Consider the following 22,812-nt stretch of genomic DNA (forward strand, 5'->3'; position numbering starts at 1 on the left):
TTAGGTAACAGTCCAGTTATGTAAACCTGCACTCATCAGAGGTAGCCGTTATGGAATGAATTGACCTCAGTACATATATCTATCTTCGTTTTTTGTTTTCCTATAAATTTCATCTATTCTCTTTTACTTGTTTCAGTCATTTTGACTGCGGCCATGCTGGAGCACTGCCTTTAATCGAGCAAATCGACCCCGGGACTTATTCTTTGTAAGCCCAGTACTTATTCTATCGGTCTGTTTTGCCGAACCGCTATGGGAAACGGGGAGGTATACACACCAGCATCGGTTGTCAATGCTAGGGGGACAAACACAGACACACACACGCATATATATATATATATATATATACATATATACGACAGGCTTCTTTCAGTTTCCGTCTACCAAATCCACTCACAAGGCATTGGTCGGCCCGGGGCTATAGCAGAAGACACTTGCCCAAGATGCCACGCAGTGGGACTGAACCCGGAACCATGTGGTTGGTTAGCAAGCTACTTACCACACAGCCACTGTGTGTGTGTGAGTTTATATATCCACAGACACAAATCTATTTATCTATAAATTTATGTGTATGAGTCTTTGTGTCTGTGTCCTCCACCACCTTTCGACAACCAATGTTGGTGTGTTTACGTCCTTGTAACTAGTGCTTCAGCAAAGAGACTGATAGAATAAGTAGCAGGCTTGAAAAAAATATGTGCCGAGGTCGATTCATTCGACTAAAAAGCCTGCAAGGCAGTGCCCCAGCATGGCCGCAGTCTAATGACTAAAACAAGTAAAAGATAATCTCATAAATAATTTAATAGCTTATATGATGTTCCCTTCAGAAATTACTTGCATAAAAAAATTACACATACAAAAGCAGGGTTAAAGAAGACCTACATACAATACAAATTCAAATAAAAATCCCTTATTTATTTTGATGGTGAAAAAATATTTGCTTGTTTTAACTTAGATATTCCATAAAAGTAATTGCAATCATTATCTAAATTTTCATGGGTTCTAATTGGTGACTATGAATAATTTATTCCTTCTTATACCTGTTTTCACATTTTTCTACTTTTTGTTAACATATAAAAATCGAAAGTGTATTGTTCTAAATAACCTTATTTATGAACTATGAAAAAGTAAAAAAAAGTACAAAACTATATTAATAATTTTAAACGGTATATTTCTACAGCATGAATTGTTTTCGATGGCCACCGTTTAAGTAATTTTCTGTACACTTTCCCGAAGCAGCTGGGTTGAATACTATTATGATCGAATCCCCTTGCAAATCACTTGGGTTGGATATTTCCTTTTCATGAACAATGAGGTAACAAACTATTTTTACTTCTGACTCCACTATATTTATATTATTTACCTTACAAACAAACAACTATGAGAAAGTTACAAAAATGATTTGTTTTTATTTCAGTTTATACTTTATTCAACATCTATTCTGCTGCAAATATTTATGAAAAGGATCTACCCTCACATATTGATCCGAAATAAAATTTGCTGTATTTCTCTTTCACTATATTGAAACTAAAAAAAATTCCCATAAAAACCCGGTTCGATGTTTCGGTAGCTTCAATATAAGCATGTTCTATATGAGCTAATAAATTGTTAATTACCCTTTGTCACTGACATACATGACCAGGGAGATAACCTGTGTCTCACTCATGTTTTTATTTATCAGAAACATTCACAAATGATTGCTTTTTGTCATGAATTTCCCCTCTGATTGGTTAATTGCACATGGAAAACTCCCTGACGTTTAAAGACTCTTCATTACTTTTTATAGATATATTTTTTATTGGGTTGTTTCTTATTTTAGTAACATGTCGAAATGGCTCATCAGTGAAATGAAAAATGGAAACGGCGAAATGTACTTAGTTTCAAGTTTATGCTGTTATGTTGTACATTCACTGTTGTAATGTCATATACTTCTTTTTCAGTAACCCACTGTAAATGAAAATAATACAGGTGTTCCAGCAGTGGCCATCCAGTCAATATGTCGTTAAATATAGAGTTTATATAAAGATATGAAGCGTATGTATCTTATATAAATAACACCAAGATTACCTTCGTGTTATTTCCAATTATAGTGTTATTGAAACGGAAGTATACGATCTTGCAATTAGTGTAAGTCAAGAATGTAGCAGCGTATGAAGTGAAACTAAGTAATTTTATAATTTCCCTTTCAGATTTTCATTTTACTTGTGAATCTTTACGATGGATTAGTTAAATATGAAATAACTTCCTTACCACGCATGTCGTATACGCTTACCAACACACGTGTGTCTATGTGTAAAGTATTAAATCATTTTACCGGCTACCAAATTGTAAGTGGCTTCTTGATGCATCATATTGGATATGAAAATTTTTTGTTTGTTTAAAATTGCTATTTTTGGATTATTGAAAACCACCACAATTGCTGGTGACATTTCTGTTGTCAGTGATGTAGTTCATGCGAAAATATTCTCTGGAAGATCATTTTTATCAGAGCAAGCAAGTTATGTGACTAACATCAAAATATTTTTTGCGTCTAAATACGAGATATTGCGTTTAAGTATTTAGAATATATGATAATATTAATGGAGTAAACAATTACCAGCCTTACAATACCCTATTCGTTTTATCACGATCTGAATACAACTATAACTATGATTGTATCGTTATTCGGGAGACTATATTCCCCCACCCCACCCTAAATAAAAGGAAATAACACCGAAAACCGTTTATTATTGTTAATATTTTTAGTATATGAATAAATAAAGAGATCACTTTGTAGTAACATAACTAATTTTTTCTTATACATGTTGTAATTAAAGTATTTCCGAATTGCTCAGCGTGTTGCTAGAGAGGGTGTAACGACATGTACATTTGGGATCAGATATAATCGACCTTACTCCCTCCTCTAAATTTAACGCTCTGGTTGAAAGCCTTACTTTTCAGTTTTCGGCTATGAAAAGCTTGCCGCTTACCCTAAGTATACGCTGTCGGACCAAATCCGAAACCATGTGGTTGCCAAACAAAATTCTTAATCACACAGTGATGACTGCACATTCACACACACATTTATGTATTCTTATAGATGAATATACCTATGGAAAAAGGCATCATCCTTATGCGTTCATTTGGTTGTATAGGTAATCTCATGCAGTTACATGTATACAATTGTTCATGGTAGAAACAGACTAGAAAATTCGAACAAATATCGGTTAATATAGGGCGTAACAAATATCAGAAAATCAAAAAAAAAATGTGTGTAATAGGTGTAAAACAACTTCCTATGAACGAATATGAAAAAAAAAATTCGCGCACGCGAAAGGGGGGTGGGGGAGAGGCCTCGGAAAATTCACATCGGGAAGTTCCGAAAGCGTCTGAGGGGCTGAGCCGGGCACCAAAACAAAAAAAAAATAGTGTAATATGTGTAAAACAACTTGCTCTAAACGAATATGAAAAAAAAAATGCGCTCTCGAGAAAGAGGGGTGGGGGAGAGGCCTCGGAATATTTATATCGGGAATTTCCGAAAGCGTCTGAACCGGGCACAAAAACAAAAACAAAAACAGCGTAATAGGTGTAAAACAACTTGCTCTAAACGACTATCATGAAAAAAATGCGCGCTCGCGAAAGGGGGGTGGGGGAGAGGCTTCGGAAATTTCACATCTTCAGTCCACGGCCTTTAAACTAAGAAAAAATAGTGTAATTGGTGTAAAACTACTTGTTCTAAACGAGTATCAAGAACACACACTCACACATGAATCATAAAATCATAAAAAAGAGAAGAAATTCTGGAAAAAGTGAAGAAATGTTGGATCTCCGCCATGTGAATCAAAATACGTGTCAGAAACATCTTGAAATACTACAGAAATTATGTTACGAAAATGATAATGTATACATACCTCTTTGAGTGGTCCATCGATAATGATGATAAAGAAATGAGTTGGATTTGAACTCAGAATATTGACTAACACAACTACATACTACAAGACTCAAAAATATCAGCCAAGTCACCACCCTTTAACTAGCAATAATAATAACATCAATAACATAACAGCCAAAAGATTTATTTGTTCTGAAAATAACAATCATAGTAAATAAATATGTTCTTTAATATTCACATTCATGTGCACAGTTAAACACACTTACATACAAACAGTCACGCATGCATAATACAGAACGGAACACATAAATGAAGGATGCATTACTTAGTATATATTACATCTAGAGAATTTTGATTAATAAGTCAAATATGCAAATTATAAAGATAATTAATTGCTTTACTAAACAGTGTTGTAAAGGTGAAAAAATAAATTTGGGAAAAAATACACACGCCAAAACTAATTAATAAAGGATAATTAGGGAAGGATTGACACAAATAATAATTTTTTCTGTCTCTTTTTTTCTGATAAATGCATCTTAATAAGTGAGAAGAATTGCATATATCTGAACTATTTCAAAGAAAAGTATAAATTTAATGTTTAAAATCTTTAACCAAGGAATGAGATCCAACATTTCTTCACTTTTTCCAGAATTCTTCTCTTTATTATTTTTTTTTGCGAAATACGGAGTTTATGATTCATGTGTGAGTGTGTGTTCTTGATACTCGTTTAGAACAAGTAGTTTTACACCAATTACACTATTTTTTCTTAGTTTAAAGGCCGTGGACTGAAGATGTGAAATTTCCGAAGCCTCTCCCCCACCCCCCTTTCGCGAGCGCGCATTTTTTTCATGATAGTCGTTTAGAGCAAGTTGTTTTACACCTATTACGCTGTTTTTGTTTTTGTTTTTGTGCCCGGTTCAGACGCTTTCGGAAATTCCCGATATAAATATTCCGAGGCCTCTCCCCCACCCCTCTTTCGCGAGAGCGCATTTTTTTGTCATATTCGTTTAGAGCAAGTTGTTTTACACATATTACACTATTTTTTTTTTGTTTTGGTGCCCGGGTCAGCTCCTCAGACGCTTTCGGAACTTCCCGATGTGAATTTTCCGAGGCCTCTCCCCCACCCCCCTTTCGCGTGCGCGAATTTTTTTTTTCATATTCGTTCATAGGAAGTTGTTTTACACCTATTACACACATTTTTTTTTTGATTTTCTGATATTTGTTACGCCCTATATTAACCCAAATATCTATAGTAGCATAGTCTCCTCAGTCGTACACTTCCCAACATATTCGGTTTAAAATTTCTTAATAGACATCTAATAACACCAATTCAACTACAAAAACTGTTTCCCTACATCCAGCCAAATTAAATCTCCTTACCATAGCTTTGTATCAACCCACATTCTATAAACATACTTTCTTCCTATCCCTCTCTAACCTTCCTTCCTACACAATTAGTAGTCACCTGCATCACACTATCATTCACGTAGTACCCGACCTTACTAAAACTTGCCAAAGACTATATAAAGCTACTGCCTCCTGCCCCAATAAATCACAGCTTGATGAAATTGAGCAAGTCAAAATTTCGAAGTCACTCTGTAAAAATTAATATGTACTCTAGCAAAAAAAAAAAAAAAAAAGTATCGAGTAATGTTAAATTGTCTATGACTTGACATAAAAACAGCATTAATATTCTTTTACTTGTTTCAGTCATTTTACTGTGGCCATGCTGGAGCACCGCCTTGAAGGGTTTTAGTCAAACAAATCTACTCCAAGACTTTTGTTTTAAAGCTTAGTACTTATTCTATTTGTATCTTTTGTTGAACTCCTAAGTTATGGGGAAGTAAACATACCAACACCGGTTGTCAAACGGTACTGGGGAGACGGGACAAACACACACACAAACACATGACAGGCTTCTTTCAGTTTTTGTCTAGTAGAAGACACTTTCCAAGGTACCATGCAGTGGGACTGAGTTTGGAACCATGTGACTGGGAAGCAAGCTTCTTTATTTCTTTTAAATTGTCATAAAGGCATTACATAGAGGGGGGACATATAACAATAAAAATAAAAATATGATGCTATGAATGACACATGAAAATGAACATGAAAAACATTAAAATCAAAATATTAAAATACATGAACAATAAATGAGAAATGAGAATATGAAAATGTGTTTGTTACTCACCGGACACTGAATAACACCACTCGCCACCTCTGAGTCCTGAGTCCTCTTTAGTCTTTGATCTAGTCTTTCATTTACTGTTTTCCCCATCGCTGAGTGACAACAGTCTCTCCTCCATGTACCCCGTAACCTTTTTCACTGGGAGAGGGGTCTTGTAAATTTTGTGGTGTCAGTCCTTTTTTTTTTCCTGTGGGGAGAGAGAGTAGGTGGGTTTGTTGTTTGCATGGGGAGGGTGGGTCTGAGTGGTCTTGGGTAGGATGGAGTTGGTCTGGGGTTCCACATCGCACATCTTCTTTCTCTTTTTCTTTTATTCTCTGTCACTGTCCATTCATCCTCCTTGTTCCTTCCATCTATTTGTACTTCTTCCTTTTTATCTCCACCACTGCTTCTACTGTTGTTTTTCTCTGCAGAGGGCAGTGCGCTCTAATGAGGCCCTTTTGGCCACGTTTAAAACATCGTGGGATTCTGCCCTCCACCCACACTCTTAACACAATCTCTCCCAACATCATCGTCTCTGCCAAACTTTCCAAATGCCTCTCCTCTGCCTGTATAATGAGGTCCAGTGTTTTTCCTCTCCACCCTCTTTCCTCTGTTTCTGTTGCTTGGAGGACAGCTACCTCCTCCTCACTTCCAATGAGGACAGTTGCCGCAACCCAAGCCACTTCTATATCGAGTGGAATTCCTTCTACCCTCACCTTAGAAGTCTTTCTTCCAAGGTATGTGGGTAGAAGTACCATTTCCTCCATTTTTATAGTTGCACTCGCCAGCCTCCTTGCCTCCTCTGCTGTCCTAAACTGGACAACCACCATCCCATATCCATTTCCTTTTGCTATGTATGACACTTCCTTCGAAAGGCCCTTCAATGCTTTTTCTACTTTTTCCATCTCCATCCACTCCACCTTCCTACTCTCCACTGAGTACACCTTTCCATATTTTCCATAACCCTTTTTGGGGGTAATAACTTTATGTCCTGTGTCATCTTACACAGTTCCTTCAGTCCGGCTAGGTCCACCTCTCTTTTCTTCACCTCTGCAACCTCAGTAAAACTCTTTACTCTTTACTCATTCTATTTACTACCTTAACAAGCTCCTCCTCCACTGAGGACAGCTCATATTCACTAAGGTCCAAATACATTCCTTTCCACTGGAATAACACTCACCAACAAACTGCTGCCAAGCAGCACAAAAAATTCTGTCCGACTCGTCAAAAATCAACACAGCGATACATGCGTGGGAAACAAGCTTCTTATCATACAGCCACGCTTGCACCTATAAATTTACAAAATCTACCAAAAAATGTATACACACTTCAGGAATGGAAAAATCTTTATGAATATTTAACCTGTATAAGTATCTCTGTAAATATAAATACCTCTTCCGATGTTTTATTTAATTGCAATAACACTGAATAAAAATATTTATGCAGATTTTTCCACAGCAACCCTCAAGCAGCATGGCGGTCAGTTTAAAGGAGGGTATGGGTGTCCATTAAGACAGGAAAGGAGGGAGAATAACAAATGGTTAGAGATGAGGGTAGAGGTGAATGTAGTGAGTGCTGAACAGAAGTGGAAGTGCAGCTTGGTGGGAAATATCAGTATGGGTGGGGTGGAATAAGATGTGGGAGATAGGAGTAGCTCAAGAATGATGGATCAAGAAATAGGGGGAAATTGGTGGGGCGAGGGGAGTACAGGAGTACATAAGAATGGTTAGAGTGAGTGGGGTATAGTGGCAGATACTAGAGGGCATTGAGAATGATAGCAGGTATTAGAAGTGTTATGGTGAAGTATGGTAGAGGAGAGAGAGTGTAAACTGGATGCACAGAAAGGAGGTGATCAGTGAAAATAGTGTGGGAAAAGGTGATAATGAGAATGAGGCATAGAAGTGGTATTAATATGTGCTGAAACTGGATAGATGTTAGGGGAAGGTGGGGGGGTAATGGAGATGGGATGTGGGATATGTTTGATGAGACAAAATGGGTGTAGGGGCAAAGCCCAGCATGCACAAGCATAAACAAAGGTTTTTAGAATCTCCTTTTTGCTGTGATGGAGAGATCTTCTTGAAAAGCAATTTGCCTCTTGTATTTCCATAGGTACAGCATATGGGATTTATACCTATCCTTTTCTGCATATTGAGCAAGGTTATTTCCCTGAAGATACTAGAGTTCTATTTTCTTTTCTGCTAAAACTTTAGTCCTTACTACGTTCACCTTGAGGCTCTTTGATACTGGGTTTAACTTCCAGTCTGAATTTCGTTTCTTATTCCTCTGTAGACTCAGCTATTAGAACTAGATTATTAGCACACAAGATTTCCCATGGGCATCCAGTTTTAAACTTCTCTGTGTTAGCCTGTAGAACTATGATTTGAGGAGACTGATGTTTGAACCTTGATGGATTCCTACACTCATGCCAAATTCCTCATTGAAATTGATGCTTACTCTCACTTTACCTACTGTATCTTTGTACATAGCTTGTCCACACTCACAAGCCATATGACTACACCTAGTTTCCTTGATGACTACCAAATTACTGAGCATGACACACTGTCAACTGTCTCCTCCAAGATAATGAATGCTAGGAATAGTGGTTTACAGTTAGCCAAGTAGTTCTGCAGTTGACTTACTAGGAATATTGCATCTGTAGTACACTTTCTGGGCACAAAGCCAAACTGCTTCTCATTTTGCACTAACTTTCTGCATGGTCTTCATAACCTGGTCCAGTAATTTGGTTCTTTCATAATTAACAAAAGGGTGGAGAGCAGCAGTGTAATGAGCCTGTAGATAAATGAAAGTGGTGCAATGATGTGTGGGATGAAAGAGAGAGAGAGAGAGAGAGATGTAGTGACAGATGGTGGTCATACACAGGGATGGATATAGTGAGTAGCAAAGTTAGGGGCGTTTATGGTAAATATTAAAGCAGATAAAAGAAAGTATTATGGATGAAGTATGGTGGTCATATGATGTAGTTCAAGGTGAAGGGAAAGATAACTGGTGGCACAAAAAGAAATGATCAGGCAAAAATAAAGTGAGAAGGGGTGATGTTGAAATGAAGGATGGATATCAAAAAGAAGTGGTTCCTAAGACAGGGATAACTGGTGGCACAAAAGATGGCACATGTGCTGTTTGTTTCTGATATATCTACAGCAGCTGAATAATACTGTAATTAGAAGAGTAATGGAAGGATGAGCATTAGGAAGAAGTTAGAAGAGGTGGGGAAGGCCTGACAAGAACAGATTGAGTGTGGGAGCAAGGCCCAGTGTGTATTTAGACAAACATGGTGCTTTTAGGACCTTAATTTTGTTGTGGAGGATGGGTCTTCTTGAGCACAGCAAAGCACCAACTCTTTCTTCTTTCATTTCCTCTGTGAGTCCTAACATCCTGAGTTTGATCTTCACTATTCTGTCTCATGTCTTTCTGGATCTATATCTTTCATAGTACCATCCATATTCCTATCATTTCTTTATGTAGCATAGCTATTCATATACAAGCATCACGCAATCTGCCTTTCACTCTGAGGTAGAAACCATTTGTTAACTCATAGCTTCTGCAGCAATCACCAGATCAGAGATCAAAGAATTCTTTTGAAGGCTTTCTTCAGGTCGAAGAATGCTAAGTGCAGCAGTTTTGGCTAAATACGTCTACATTACTAGAAAGAATACATCATTTAGTACTTCTCTGATATAAACTCGTAATCATCCAAGCTAATTCACCACTTAATCAATTGAGCTCTAACTGTTTCCATAACTTTTGTGACCTGGTCCAGCAAATTGGTACCCCCCTTTAAGGCATCTCCATTACCTTTGTGACAGTCGAATATAATGTTATGCTAATTGTTGGGTATGATTCTTTCCTGCACAACCTGATTAGCTATACAGGGGACTAGGCCATATCCTACTCTGCCAGATATTTTAAGCATCATATAAGTAATTTCCAATGGACCAAAGGCTTTCCTTGCTGTCATATCCTTAATTGCTTTATCCTACTGCTGTCAGACCAGTTATTCTGGCTGGTCTCTCTGACAGGTTCACATTAGGAAAAGTATCTTTCTCTCATGCATTCTCCACATTTAATAGCCTTTCATAGTAGTACTTCTGATCCGTTGCGGATCCGTGGAACAAGCTGCCAGACGAGATGGTGAAGATGCCGACGACCGCTTTGTTCAAAGCCTCCCTGGACCTCAAGTGGCCTGAACTCTTTACATGAACACCACCCTGTACTTAACTCCATGTCCCCCTACATGGCCTTGCTATTTGCTTTTGAGCCAAATTAACTAACTAACTAACTTCCCTGTCTCTTTCTTTTCAGAATCACTAATTACAAGTGCCCCATTATCCCTCTCTACACACTTCTATTTACAAAATCTTGATTTTCTGATACTCACACTGTAGAACATTAGCAAACTTCTTTCTGCAGCTCCTTTTGCTAAGTAAACCTATTGCCTAGCTTCTTTTCTCTGCTGCCCCCATTTTTCTTGTCTTTTCAGTCCTGTCACTTCTCTTATATAGCATTGTCTACCTTATTGTTCTACTTTGACATTATCCCTGGTCTGTCTGGAACTTTGCACCAAACTAGAGATGTTGTCTAATCTTCAATAGTTTGTCTCATAGGAAGTTCCAGTTGCTTTTTGTGCTCTTCACCTCTATATCTCTTTCCTTCTTGTCAAATACTTTGACTAGTATTTCTCTAAATGTCTAACTGTCCAATGGATCTTTAAGCTTCTATATCCTTTTCCAAACTTGTTTGCATATCTGAGTACTTGTATTTCTAAGCTACTAGCCATTAATGTTGGGTTGTACATTCTTTACAAGAGAAGGACTTCATATTTACTAGTATCTGTCTATTCCATTCTCTGGTGAGAATGTAGTTAAACTGACTTGTATACATACCAAATCAGTGGGTGATCAGATGGTTGGAGTCCTTTCGTGTGCTGCTCAACATGTCCATTGAAGTCATCCGCCACAATGAAGTCATTGTCATTTATCATTGAGGTAAGCTGCAAAAGGGCCTCATAAAATTGTCTCCTCTGTTCACATGCGAGTCCAGTATTTCCAAGAAAAGGGATTATTGGTAGCACAAGGGAAAGGATTATGTGTAGCTCTGCTTCCATATAATTACAAAAGTTGAGAAATAATGTGATTAGTGGGTGAGGGAAGTGTTATGCAAATGAGTTGCTGGAAAGGCTTGACAGGTAGAGATTGGGTGCAGGGGCATAGACATTAGCAATATGCTTTTAGGGCTTCCTTTCTGCTGAGCTCTTTTCAAGCATGGCAAATAGTCATTCACCCCAGTTATTTGTCATCTTGCCTTGTGAGGCTCAACAACCTGAGGTCAGACTTCACAACTTCTTTGGTCTATCTCTTCCATGAGTCTCATCCTTATTTAGTGATTGGTACTTCTCTATGTAGCTGTCCTCATCCATATGTATCTTTTGCACATTACATCTGATGCCTCATGTGCTCAATTTTTTTCTCAATACATTTGTACTTTGTTGTACAAGTGCACTAATATTGGCACATCCAGCAGAGCATGTTTCTAGTTTTTGCATGTTCTCTGCATTCATAGCTCATGTTTCACCACCATGTAATATTACTGTTCATACACAAGCATCCTATAATCTGCCTTTCACTTTGATAGATGCCTTTTGTTACTAACTGACATAAGGATTCATAGAAGAAGTTTCGTGGGAATATTGAATTCACAAGCGGTCCCTGACATCCCGCATGCATATCCCAAGTGATGGGACGCCCTGTTTGCTGCGGAGTCTCCACAGACGCAGGGACAGAATGACCTCGAAGCCGCCGGTTGCTGATCAGACGCCTCTTGGAATTTTCACCAGAGCCCTGTTGGCCAGGCTGCTGTCCTAATACCGCTCGGTGCCAGACCAATCTGCTTTGGGTGGCCCTACCAAGAACCGAAGTTCCCGACGGCATAGCTCTGACACTGCCTGTTTACACCACCCTACTGCTTTTGACTCGGTGGATTGGGAAGCCCTCTGGTGTATTATGCAGGCGGACGGTATCCCTGTGAAGCTGCTAAACCTCATACAGGGCTACTATCGTTCAGTGAGGGCTCATGTAAGGGTCTATGGCGGGGAGACGGAGTTGCTTGATGTCACTACCGATGTTCGACAGGGTTGTGCGCTTTCGCCAACCCTATTCATTTATGCCATCGATTACAGTCTCAACACTGTGCTTCGGGACTACTCGGGCGTAGAGGCTAGGAGAGAAGTCGCAGTGACGGACCTGGCCATCGCAGATGATATCGCGCTCTTGGGCTCTAACCGAGCAGATGTCCAAGATGCTCTCGAAAGGGTGCATGCGGCAGCGGCAACTGTTGGTCTTCGGGTCAATGCTTGCAAAACCAAAGTGATGACATCTCTGGTCACAGCAGATGAATGGCGGCCAATCGTTCTTGAGGGCATGGAGTTTGAGTATGTGGAGTCCTTCATCTACCTGGGTTCAACGGTGGTTCTAACGGGCCAGGGCGCAGCTGAGGTCGAGCATTGCATAGGTGTTGCCAGATTCGCATTCGTGTGCCTCAAGTGGTGCCTGTGGGACAGAAGAGAGATCTCAGTGACCAAAGGGTGAATCTAGCAGGCCGTCGTTCATACTGTCCTCCTCTATGGTTGTGAAACATGGCCTATGAGGGTAGCCAATCAGCGAAGGCTGGAGGTGTTCGACAATGACTGTCTCCGCTGCATTCTTCGCTGCCAACGCATTGATTGGGTTCCTACAGCCGGTCTTCGTCATCACCTGAATCTCCAGCCCCTCCCTTCAGTGCTTCTACAACAGCAATTAAGGTGGTTCGGTCATGCGGCCTGGCATCCAGAGGGTGAACTGATTCATGATGTCCTCCACTCACCTCCACTTCCCAGCTGGCATAAACACATGGGCGGGTAGCTGAAGACCTGGGCAACGACGATAAAGGAGGACCTCTCCGAACTCTCAGTTCCGCAGGTGGTCAGTCTGCGCAGATGGAACTGCGAATGGTTCGCTATCTCCAGTGACCTCGCACAGGACTGTCAAGCATGGGCCGTCATGGTTCGTGATGCTTTTAGGACCAGAGAAGAAGCTGGCTCAACCCGCTCTGGGTGAGCTCCATCACAAGTACAAGTAAATTGACATAAGAATTCTCTGAACTTTCTCCTACTGGTTCATATTCTAGTAACTGTACTTTTAGACCACCCTCCTCCACTACTAATTTGGTTACCTTGATAACAGAAATTGTCTATTACCTCTAGGGATCTTCCTGGGCATTTGAGAAAATCTGTTTCCTCTGTGTTCTTAGTGTTAATTGTTCCTGCACATCTGCCACAGAGTCTACTTTCTCTATTAATCTTTCAGTGATTCCATTGCATTTCCACTGGATGGAATTACTATATACACCATTTCTGCATACAAAACAGAGCCATTTTCCTAAAGGGATGAGCATAGTGTCTATTTTACTTCTTACTAGAACTTTGGTCTTTTTTAAGTTAACTTTAAAGTACCTTGATTCCAGGTATTGCCACTATACATGGAATTTCTTTTGTAATTTTGCTATAGATTTAGCTATAAGACACAGTAATCATCATAAAGGAGTTCCGTGAGCAAATGTTCTTAGACCCCTCTGTTATGGCCTGGAGAAGAATGATAAATAGGAGGGGACTGAGAACCAAGCCTAGGTGAACTATCTACTCACTAAATTTGTCACTGTACTTATTAACTCTCACTTTACTAACAGCTCTCACTAGCCATTCATGTACTTCTATGGCAAACTTCAGATCAGAGAGCGAGGGATCCTGTTAAAAGCGTTCTCTGGGTTGATGAAAGCCAAGTGGTTTACTTTTGGCTAAATACTTCTGCTGTTGCCTTTGTAGGCTTTCTGTTTAAAAGAGAGAATTAATGGTACTTCTTCCTGGCACAAAATCGAACTGTATCTCATCTAGTCTAACCCTCTTCCTAAGTAGCTATTCTATCACTATAAATTTCATGATCTTGTCCAGCAATTTGAAAGTGTTGTAATTACTTCTCTCTAAGGCATCACCTTTACCTATTTAACAAATAAATGATGCTGTTACACCAGTCATTGGGTATGATACCTACCTGTACAACTTAAGTATCTACATAAGTGACTAGGCCATATCCCTCCACCAGATATTTTAAGCATTTTAGTGATGGGCCAGGGGCTTTCCCTGTCTTCATATCTTTAATTTGTTTTTATCTTTCATACTACTCTCAATGAAAATGGTCTGTCCCTCTGTCAGGTTCACATTTGGAAAGATTGCTTTCTCTCTTGCATCTCTACATTTAGCAACCTTTCATAATAGTACTTCTATGATTTTTTTCAGAACCATTAAGTGCAAGTGTACCATTATCTATCCACACACACTTCTGTCTGTCTAACTGACCGTCTGTCCGTCCGTCCGTGTGTGTGTGTTTGCTGGGACTGGATTTTTATCTTTAGATTTGAAAGCTTTGTAGGCTTTCTTTTTAAAACAATGTTCTCTAGATATGGTGTATGTTTATATGAAACCTACTTGGTTTGATAGAATATATAGAAATAGTATCTCAAATCTAAGATATGTTTGTGACCATCATTAAAATTCAAAGCCTTTTGTATTATGTCTGAAAAAGCCTTTTTGATTACTGAGTTAAAGAGGTGTTTTCTAACTGATTAGTGTTTCACCAGTGCTGTGTCCATGGTTTACATATTTAACATTCACTAACCTAGATACAGAATGGCTATTAAGAGAAAGTACTTATCACCACTACTTCAAATTGTATAACTAATGCATACTTTGGTCAAATGCATTACTTGAATTAAGTTTCATTGAACTAAATCTTTGATAGACTAGACTCCTGTACTTGTGTAATGTAGAAGGGTCTGGTCTTGATGGAGAGAGAGAGAGAAATGACTCGAACACACACTTCCTTGAAATCTTACATAATTTTTTCTATCGCACAACATCTTCCAATATTAGCAGTAAAGACAAATAAGAAGGAAACTTACGATTGAAATAGCCTCCTAAAATCCAGATGACTTTGCCTCAGAATAGTTTCCAGATAAATCAAATTCCTATATTATATCTAAATATATTGAAAAATAGTAAACAAAGAAGCCTGTTGTATATATATATATATATATATATATATATATATATATGTATGTGTGTGTCTGTGTTTGTCCCCCTAGCATTGCTTGACAACCAATGCTGGTGTGCTTACGTCCCCATCACTTAGCGGTTCGGCAAAAGAGACCAATAGAATAAGTACTGGGCTTACAAAGAATAAGTCCCGGGGTCGATTTGCTCGACTAAAGGCGGTGCTCCAGCATGGCCGCAGTCAAATGACTGAAACAAGTAAAAGAGTAAAGATGCAGGAGTGGCTGTGTGGTAAGTAGCTTGCTTACCAAACCACATGGTTCTGAGTTCAGTCCCACTGTGTGGCATCTTAGGCAAGTGTCTTCTACTATAGCCTCAGGTTGACCAAAGCCTTGTAAGTGGATTTGGTTGAGGGAAACTGAAAGAAGCCTGTCGAACATATACATACATACATATATATATATATATATATATGTTTGTGTGCCTGTATTTGTTCCCTCCCACCATCGCTTGACAACCGATGGTGTGTTTACATCCTCGTAGCTTAGCAGTTTGGTAAAAGAGACCTATAGAATTAGTACCAGACTTACAACGAATAAGTCCTGGGGTTGATTTGTTCGACTAAAGGTGGTGCTGAAACGAGTAAAAGAGTAAAGCATATGTCATAATGAAACCCTTCTAATCATGCTGGTATAGAAGAATAATTGTTAAAAGGATGATAATCTCTCTCTTTATAAAAATTTTTGTCTGTCTATTCCCTATGCATTCTCAAATGGCTCCCCGAAACCAAATCAAATTTTACAAGGTAATAGTATTACACCCCGTGAGTGTGAACTTGTAATTTTTATTTTCATTTGTATTAAAACAATATAAAATTTTATCTCAAATAATCTTTCTATAGTAAAGGATATTTTATACAACAGCAACATCACATTTTGTATATAAGTGTGTCTGTGAAAGCGTGTGTGTTTGCGCATTCATTACATATGACATAGTGAAGGATATTTTATACCACCACCACCACCACGGCACATTTTGTATATCAGTGTGTATGTGTCTGAGTGAGTGTGTGTGTGTCTGAGTGTGTGTGTGTGTGTTTGTGTGTTCAATATGTACGAGATAGTAAAGGACATTTTATACCACCATGACCGCCATGACACATTTTGTATATGAGTATGTGTGTTTGTGTGTTCATTACGTATGACATAGTAAAGGACATTTTACATGATGATGACACATTTCCTATATGAGTGTGTATGTATCTCTAAGTGTGTGTTTGCCTGTTCATTACATAAATGTATGTTTGTGTGTGTCTGTCTTGGTATATATGTGAGTGTGTCAGTGTATATGTCAGTTACACTGATGTAAACTGGCCATGTGAAAGAGCTATACTGGCTCCAACTAATGAAATGGTTGATAAACTCAATCATGAACTTCTTCAGAGGTTAACAGATACATCAGAAATGACTTTTCCATCAATTCACACAACAGTTGATCAAGATCAGGCTGTTCAATACTCTGCTGAATTTCTGAACACATTTAAACCCACTGGAATGCCACCGCATAACTTGACACTAAAGCTGGATGTTCCCATTATGTTGCATAGAATCTTGACCCACCTTACCTGTGTAATGGAACTCACTTAATTGTTACTTCTATGAAGTAGAATTGGAAAAGTTTCAGGTTTGGAAGCAAAACTTGGAATCAAAAGGCCTTGAAGTTAACTTAGATAAGACTAAAGTTGTTGTTAATGAGAAAGGAGATAAGACTCTCATTCCAGCTGGCAAATTGCCCTGTTTAATATGTAGGAAAGGAGTGGGATGTAATTCCATTTGTTGCACTAAGTGTAACCTATGGATGCATAAGAGATGCAATGGAACCGTGGGAAGATTGTCAGATAAGTTTGCTTTTGTGTGTGGCAGATGTGCAGGAACATTAAGTACTAAGAGCACGAGGGACTTAAACTCTCTCAAATGCCCAGGAGGTTCTCTTGAGGTAGTAGATAGTTTCTGCTATTTAGGTAACCAAATTAGTAATGGTGATGGATGCTCTGAAAGTAATGTTTCTAGAATAAGAATAAGGTGGAGGAAGTACAGAAAACTACTATCTCTGTTGACAGCAAAAGGACTCACTCTTAGAGTGAAAAATAGATTGTATGATGCTTGTGTGAGAACAGCTGTATTACATGGTAGTGAAATATGGGTTCTGACTGTGGAGGAAATGCTTAAGCTGGAGAGGAATGAAAGTAGCATGCTCCATAGGATTTGCAACATCAGTGTGCATGACTGACAAAGCACAACTGTGTTGAGAGAAAAATTAGGCATAAGAGGGATTAAATGTGGTATGCAGGAGAGGAGACTGCGTTGGTTTAGACATGTGATGCGTATGTGTGAAGACAGCTGTATAAAGAAGTGCCTGTCTCTGAAAGTAGATGGTACGTGTGAAAGAGGACAACCCAGGAAGACATGGGATGAAGTGGTGAGGACTGATCTTCGGATGTTGGGGCTCATGGAGGAAATGATAGTGGACTGAGATGTTTGGAGATATGTGATCCTAGAGAAGACCTGTCCATGAAACTGAGTGCTAGAAGGGTTGTATCCCACCCACATGTAACAACACTCTTCACCCACTCTACCCTAAGAAATTAAACTACAACTCTTCTAACTGCATTTTTCTTTTCTTCACATTTCTGCCTCATACATTATGATAGTTTTCCAATCCCCTTTCTTGCCCTCACTGCAGTGCTCACTGTATCACTGCTCCCATCACACCCCACCACCCACAGCCACTTCCAATTTTTCTAACCAGGTTCTACGCTCATATTCTTGTTACTTGTGAGTATACCCTAGCACTACACTATCTCTCTTCTGCTCTCTCTTACACTTTTGCTGTTTCCTACTATTTCTCTTTCTCTTTGGTCACTCTCTCTCTCCTTCTCTTGTTTTCCCTCTGACTAGGTAACCAAGTATCATCTTTACACCAGCATACTTGTTTCTGGCCTCTTTCTGTACCTCTCTCTCACTGTGTAACCATGTACCTCCTGTATAGCAAGATACTTATTTCTACCTCTCTATTTCTCTGTTACACTGTAATCTTTCAGCATTTGATATTGGATCACCTCCTCTAATTATCTGTCTGTTGTGGCAAGACACCTGCTTCTGTCTCTTTGTCACACTCTAATTTTCATCCTCTGACACAAATGCCCTGCCCCTCTCATAATCTCTTGTCTTGTAAGTTACTTTGTTACCCTGCCAGTGCTGGTGCCATGTTAAAAGCATCTAGTTCACACTGTAATGTGGTTGGCATCTGGAAGAGCATCCATCTGTAAAAATCTTGCCAAAACTATCTTCGCCTGTGCTAGTGCCATGTAAAAAGCACTGAGTCCACTCTACAGAGTGGTTGGTGTTAGAAAGGGTATCCAGCCATCAAATTCCTGCCAAAACAGACACAGTAGCCTTGGGTAGATTTTCTACCTGACTGGCTCCTGTCCATGCATGCATGGAAGATGGACACTAAATGATGATGATGATATCCCATGTCCAAGAGGCAACTATCATAACAGGTAGTTACAAAGAAAATGTCTTTATTCCAAAATTTCCTTTCATACCTACAGACGTTCCATTTGAATTTAAGAGGTTTTAGCTTCCAGTCAAATTAAGTTTTGGTATTTCAATTAACAAATCTCAGGGTCAATTCCTCAAGGCAGTAGGACTTCATCTCTCTACTACATGCTTCTCTCACGGCCAACTCTATGTTGGTTGATCTGGAGTTGGAAGCAGCAACAATTTATTCATTTGGACACCAATAAAAATGTGCACAATGAATATTGATTACACTGAGGTGCTTCAAGATTGGCAGATTTTCAGTTCTAAATTCTACTATCATTACAATTTGGATATTTTAAAATAAAATATAGATATTTTGAAATAATTATGTGAAAAAAATATATCTTCATATCTATTGTTTACTAATCTGAATAAGAACATCAGTAACCTGGGCAAGACTGGGTGATTCAGCTAGTATATAATCTGTGAAAATGACATGATCATTTGATTGCCTAAAATGGAACATTTCTGCACTTGATATGTCAGAATGGGAAAAATCAGTTATTACTAATCTCCATTATATAAACCCATCAAAATGGGTTTATATAATAGTATTTTCCTAATAACTCTGTATCTTATTATTAATCTAAGTGTGTATCCCTAAAATTAAATAAATAAAGCCATTTGTCTCATTTGGCTACACTTTCTAAATTTATTATTAGATACTTTCTGCTTCAGTTTACGTAAGTTTTTATAGTTGTAAACTTATAAACTTATAAAAATTTAAAGTAACTTTTTATACCGTCTTACAATTTGAATTGGCTACAGTAAAAGAATGATAACCAAACAATAACCAAACAAAGTAACCAAACAATATAACTCCAGATTTAATTATATGTATGTGTGTTTGTGTGAATTTGTAAATAAAGGATGCATTTGATATAGGTTTATTGTTCTAATAATAACTAAGAAATAACAGCTATACCTGTTTAGTTTAATAGCTGTTGTTAGCTCTGAACAGACTATAGCATATGAGCAGAGAATCAAACACTTGAATACCTTGTCTGTTTTATCGAGTTGAGTTTTCAGGTCAGGGCCATCTGGTGTGAAGTTATTTGATCGTCCTCAGGTATTAGAACATTAGAACTTTGAGACAGCAGAGAAAAATTAAAAGCACAAGTTAGCTTTAAAACAGGCAACTCAGGTGATAGGGTGTTGTCATTTTATTTTACAATTTATTCCTTCCTAATTACATTATTACTTATTCCTCAGACTTCTATAATTGTTCTATCTGACCTTGTTATAAATTTGCACAAATCTGAGGATAAATGCAATGATAAAAATATTAAAACTTAGGAAGGAACCCAGTGAAAATGTATAGGAAGATATTTGGGTTAACTGTTATAAAAATATAACTATTTGTCATAAATGTACTGACATGGAAGGCAGATGTAATAGAAAATAACCAAGAAAAATATTTATGAGGTTAGTCTTAAATAATCTATATATATAAAACTGTAGTTGTGTGAGTGTCTGTCCCCTTCGATTTAGATTCCTAACTACTCCCACATTTTGCGGTGCAGTTTAACCAAATTCGAGTATCTTATAGTCGTGATTCATATCGAGCCCGTCTGAGTATTAGCGCGCGTCTACGATGAGTCTACGATTTTAAAAATAATTTAACATCATTTTTTATTCCATTTTAATGCATAATTTTTCGTGTGTCGATGGCGGCGGAGTTGGCGTCCATGGTCACACCTGCACCTGTTTGCTTCTCCCCCTTCTTCCCTCCCTCGTGAAGCTGTGGGGAAGGGAGTGTAAGGAAATCAACGTCGTAAAGCGTTGTCAAGGAGACCAGCGTTCTTTTAGAACAACGACTTCATGGCTTGAAGACACCAAAACAGAAATGGCTAAGAAAGCCTGAATTGGCATCTATAAGGGAAGTAACTCTCTAAAAATGCTTATATAGTTATTTCCCTTACAAACCCGAGCAACGCCGGGCGATACTGCTAGTTATATCTATAATCAAAAATTTGTTATTGTTAGACGTTTTCACATTTAAATTTCTTTTCATTACAAGTGATGATTATTTCATTGAAACAACTTGATAAATAAAACAATAACAAAAAATGGCTTACATTTAATGCCATCAAAACTGTCTCTCTGTCTCTTTATCTCACTCCATATTTCCCTTTGCATAAACATTTAGTTCATATAATATAGTTTCATTATGGATTGTTGTTCACTTTGATCTTGTGTCTAGTTGAGTTTCAAATTGCTTGAGGTCATCTAAACTCCTTTAAAAGAGTTCCTACTTTAGACAACTCAACTGATAAATATTAAAATGTAGATGTTTACTATTCAAAACTGTTAACACCAAAGGTTATTTCTAATTGGTAATATCATCTAAGTCACCTTAACAGTCTCTCTATTGGTAAAAGGTGGTAAACCTGGTAACATGTTGGTGTACCTGATTATGTTGGTACCACTGGAGATGTTTTGTGGTAATGCTGGATAAATACAATAATTTATATAGAATTGTGTTAGTTTTATTTTGTTGCATGTTACTTCTGTAATTTTCTTGTGAAGGAGTATAATTCATTGATTTTGAATATTTTACTATTAGTATTTCTGAAAATCTTGATGCTAAAGGAATATATCTGCAGATATGAAATATCATTTTCTTAATTTCTTTTTTTTTTTTTTTTTTGTTTCTTTTAGGTAAAATTGATGTTGTTTGGAATTTTCAACACTTCTGCTGAAATTTGACAATTTGTTCTTCTGCTGTCATTAGAGACTTGGTAGCAATATTATAATGGCATCTGATTATCCAGAATGTTCCAAAGCTACAGAATTAGAGGAAATTCAAGAAAAAGAATGGATTGAACTACCAGAATCTTCACCTGAAGATCAACTACAAGATAATGGGGGTGATCAACATTTTGTGACATTGACTGGAACAGTTGCTCGTGGCTACCAAGCTGGTCAAGTGGTAGATGTCCAGCTACAAATTTCTCGAGATGAGTTACGTAAACTAACACTTGAGAGAGGGACCAAAGAGGAAAAGCTCAAGTACAAATCTTCACCATGTTCTTGGGGACTGCATTCAGGATTGCATATTGTATTTCTGAGCATCATCTGTATACCTATTGCTTGGCTTGTTTCTTTAGGATATTCCTTCTATATTGGCTGCAATACCTGGTATAATATTTATTTGTATTTTTCTGAAGAAAAGACAATCTGGCATAAGATTTCTATTTGTCCTGTTCTCATATTAACATTTCCTTTCACTGTTGGTTTGTCATCTCTCATCATAAGTTTATATGCCCCAATTATTCAAATTTCATGGAATTTCTATAAATGGCTGCAAGAATTTCAAGATTATGAAAAAGGCTTTTATGGCTGGTTCTGTAACTGGATTGGCCTGCACCAGTGTTGTCCTTATGAAGTGGTGATACTTGACTGCCCTGAATCAATAAGAGAGACAAAATTACCTTCAAGTTAATTACTTAAAATGTGCTTGCCAGATGCTACTCAAACACCCACCGTTTGTTCTGGACTTATATTAGCTGACCTATAACTACTGGTTCAATTTGTAATTTGATGGAATTTTGATTTAGATATATCGCTGGTGTATTAATCAATACATACATATGTATATGGTGTGTGTGTGTGTATTTGTGTATGTATATATATATATATATATGGGTATGTACAAATATGTTTTTATGTCTCGATGTGTGTGTATATATATGTATATGTGCCTGTATGTATATTTTTGTGTATACATTTATATATATATATATATAGACTGAGAGCTTCGAATGTCCTGTCCTGTGGTTCTTGTGTCGTCTTCTAGGTGTTTCACGTTCTTGTCCCAGTTTGTATATATTTTTTACTTTTTACATATATAATGCTGGCTCTGTATCCACACTTTTGTCCTTATACATAAGTATATATTCTCTAACATTGGTACGACTCTTGATCTGTCTCTTTCTCTCTCTCTCTCCTCCTCTCTTATTCCCCTTCTTTCTTTCTTTCTCTCTTCATCCGTCCCCCCTCCTACGCTTCTCTGCCTCTCATACCTTACACTCCTCTCGATCTGTCTCTTTCTTCTCCTCCCCTGTTCACCTCTCTCTCC

At 38.0% G+C, this 22,812-nt stretch overlaps 1 protein-coding gene across 1 annotated transcript; it reads left to right on the plus strand.

Annotated features, from left to right (window-relative positions):
* The first annotated feature begins 1,113 nt into the window (after positions 1-1,113).
* On the plus strand, positions 1,114-22,396 carry LOC115210903 (transmembrane protein 169-like). Its single transcript, XM_029779680.2, has 2 exons — positions 1,114-1,309; positions 21,393-22,396. The coding sequence occupies exon 2, from the start codon at positions 21,487-21,489 to the stop codon at positions 22,174-22,176; it is 690 nt and encodes a 229-aa protein (XP_029635540.1). The 5' UTR covers positions 1,114-1,309; positions 21,393-21,486; the 3' UTR covers positions 22,177-22,396.
* The last annotated feature ends 416 nt before the right edge of the window (positions 22,397-22,812 follow it).

The sequence above is a fragment of the Octopus sinensis genome, linkage group LG4 (genome assembly GCF_006345805.1).
Source record: "Octopus sinensis linkage group LG4, ASM634580v1, whole genome shotgun sequence".
In the NCBI taxonomy this organism is placed as follows: domain Eukaryota; kingdom Metazoa; phylum Mollusca; class Cephalopoda; order Octopoda; family Octopodidae; genus Octopus; species Octopus sinensis.

Excerpts from the sequence above, each read along its gene's own strand:
- LOC115210903 (XM_029779680.2), top strand. The coding sequence starts at position 21,487 with ATGGCATCTGATTATCCAGAATGTTCCAAAGCTACAGAATTAGAGGAA.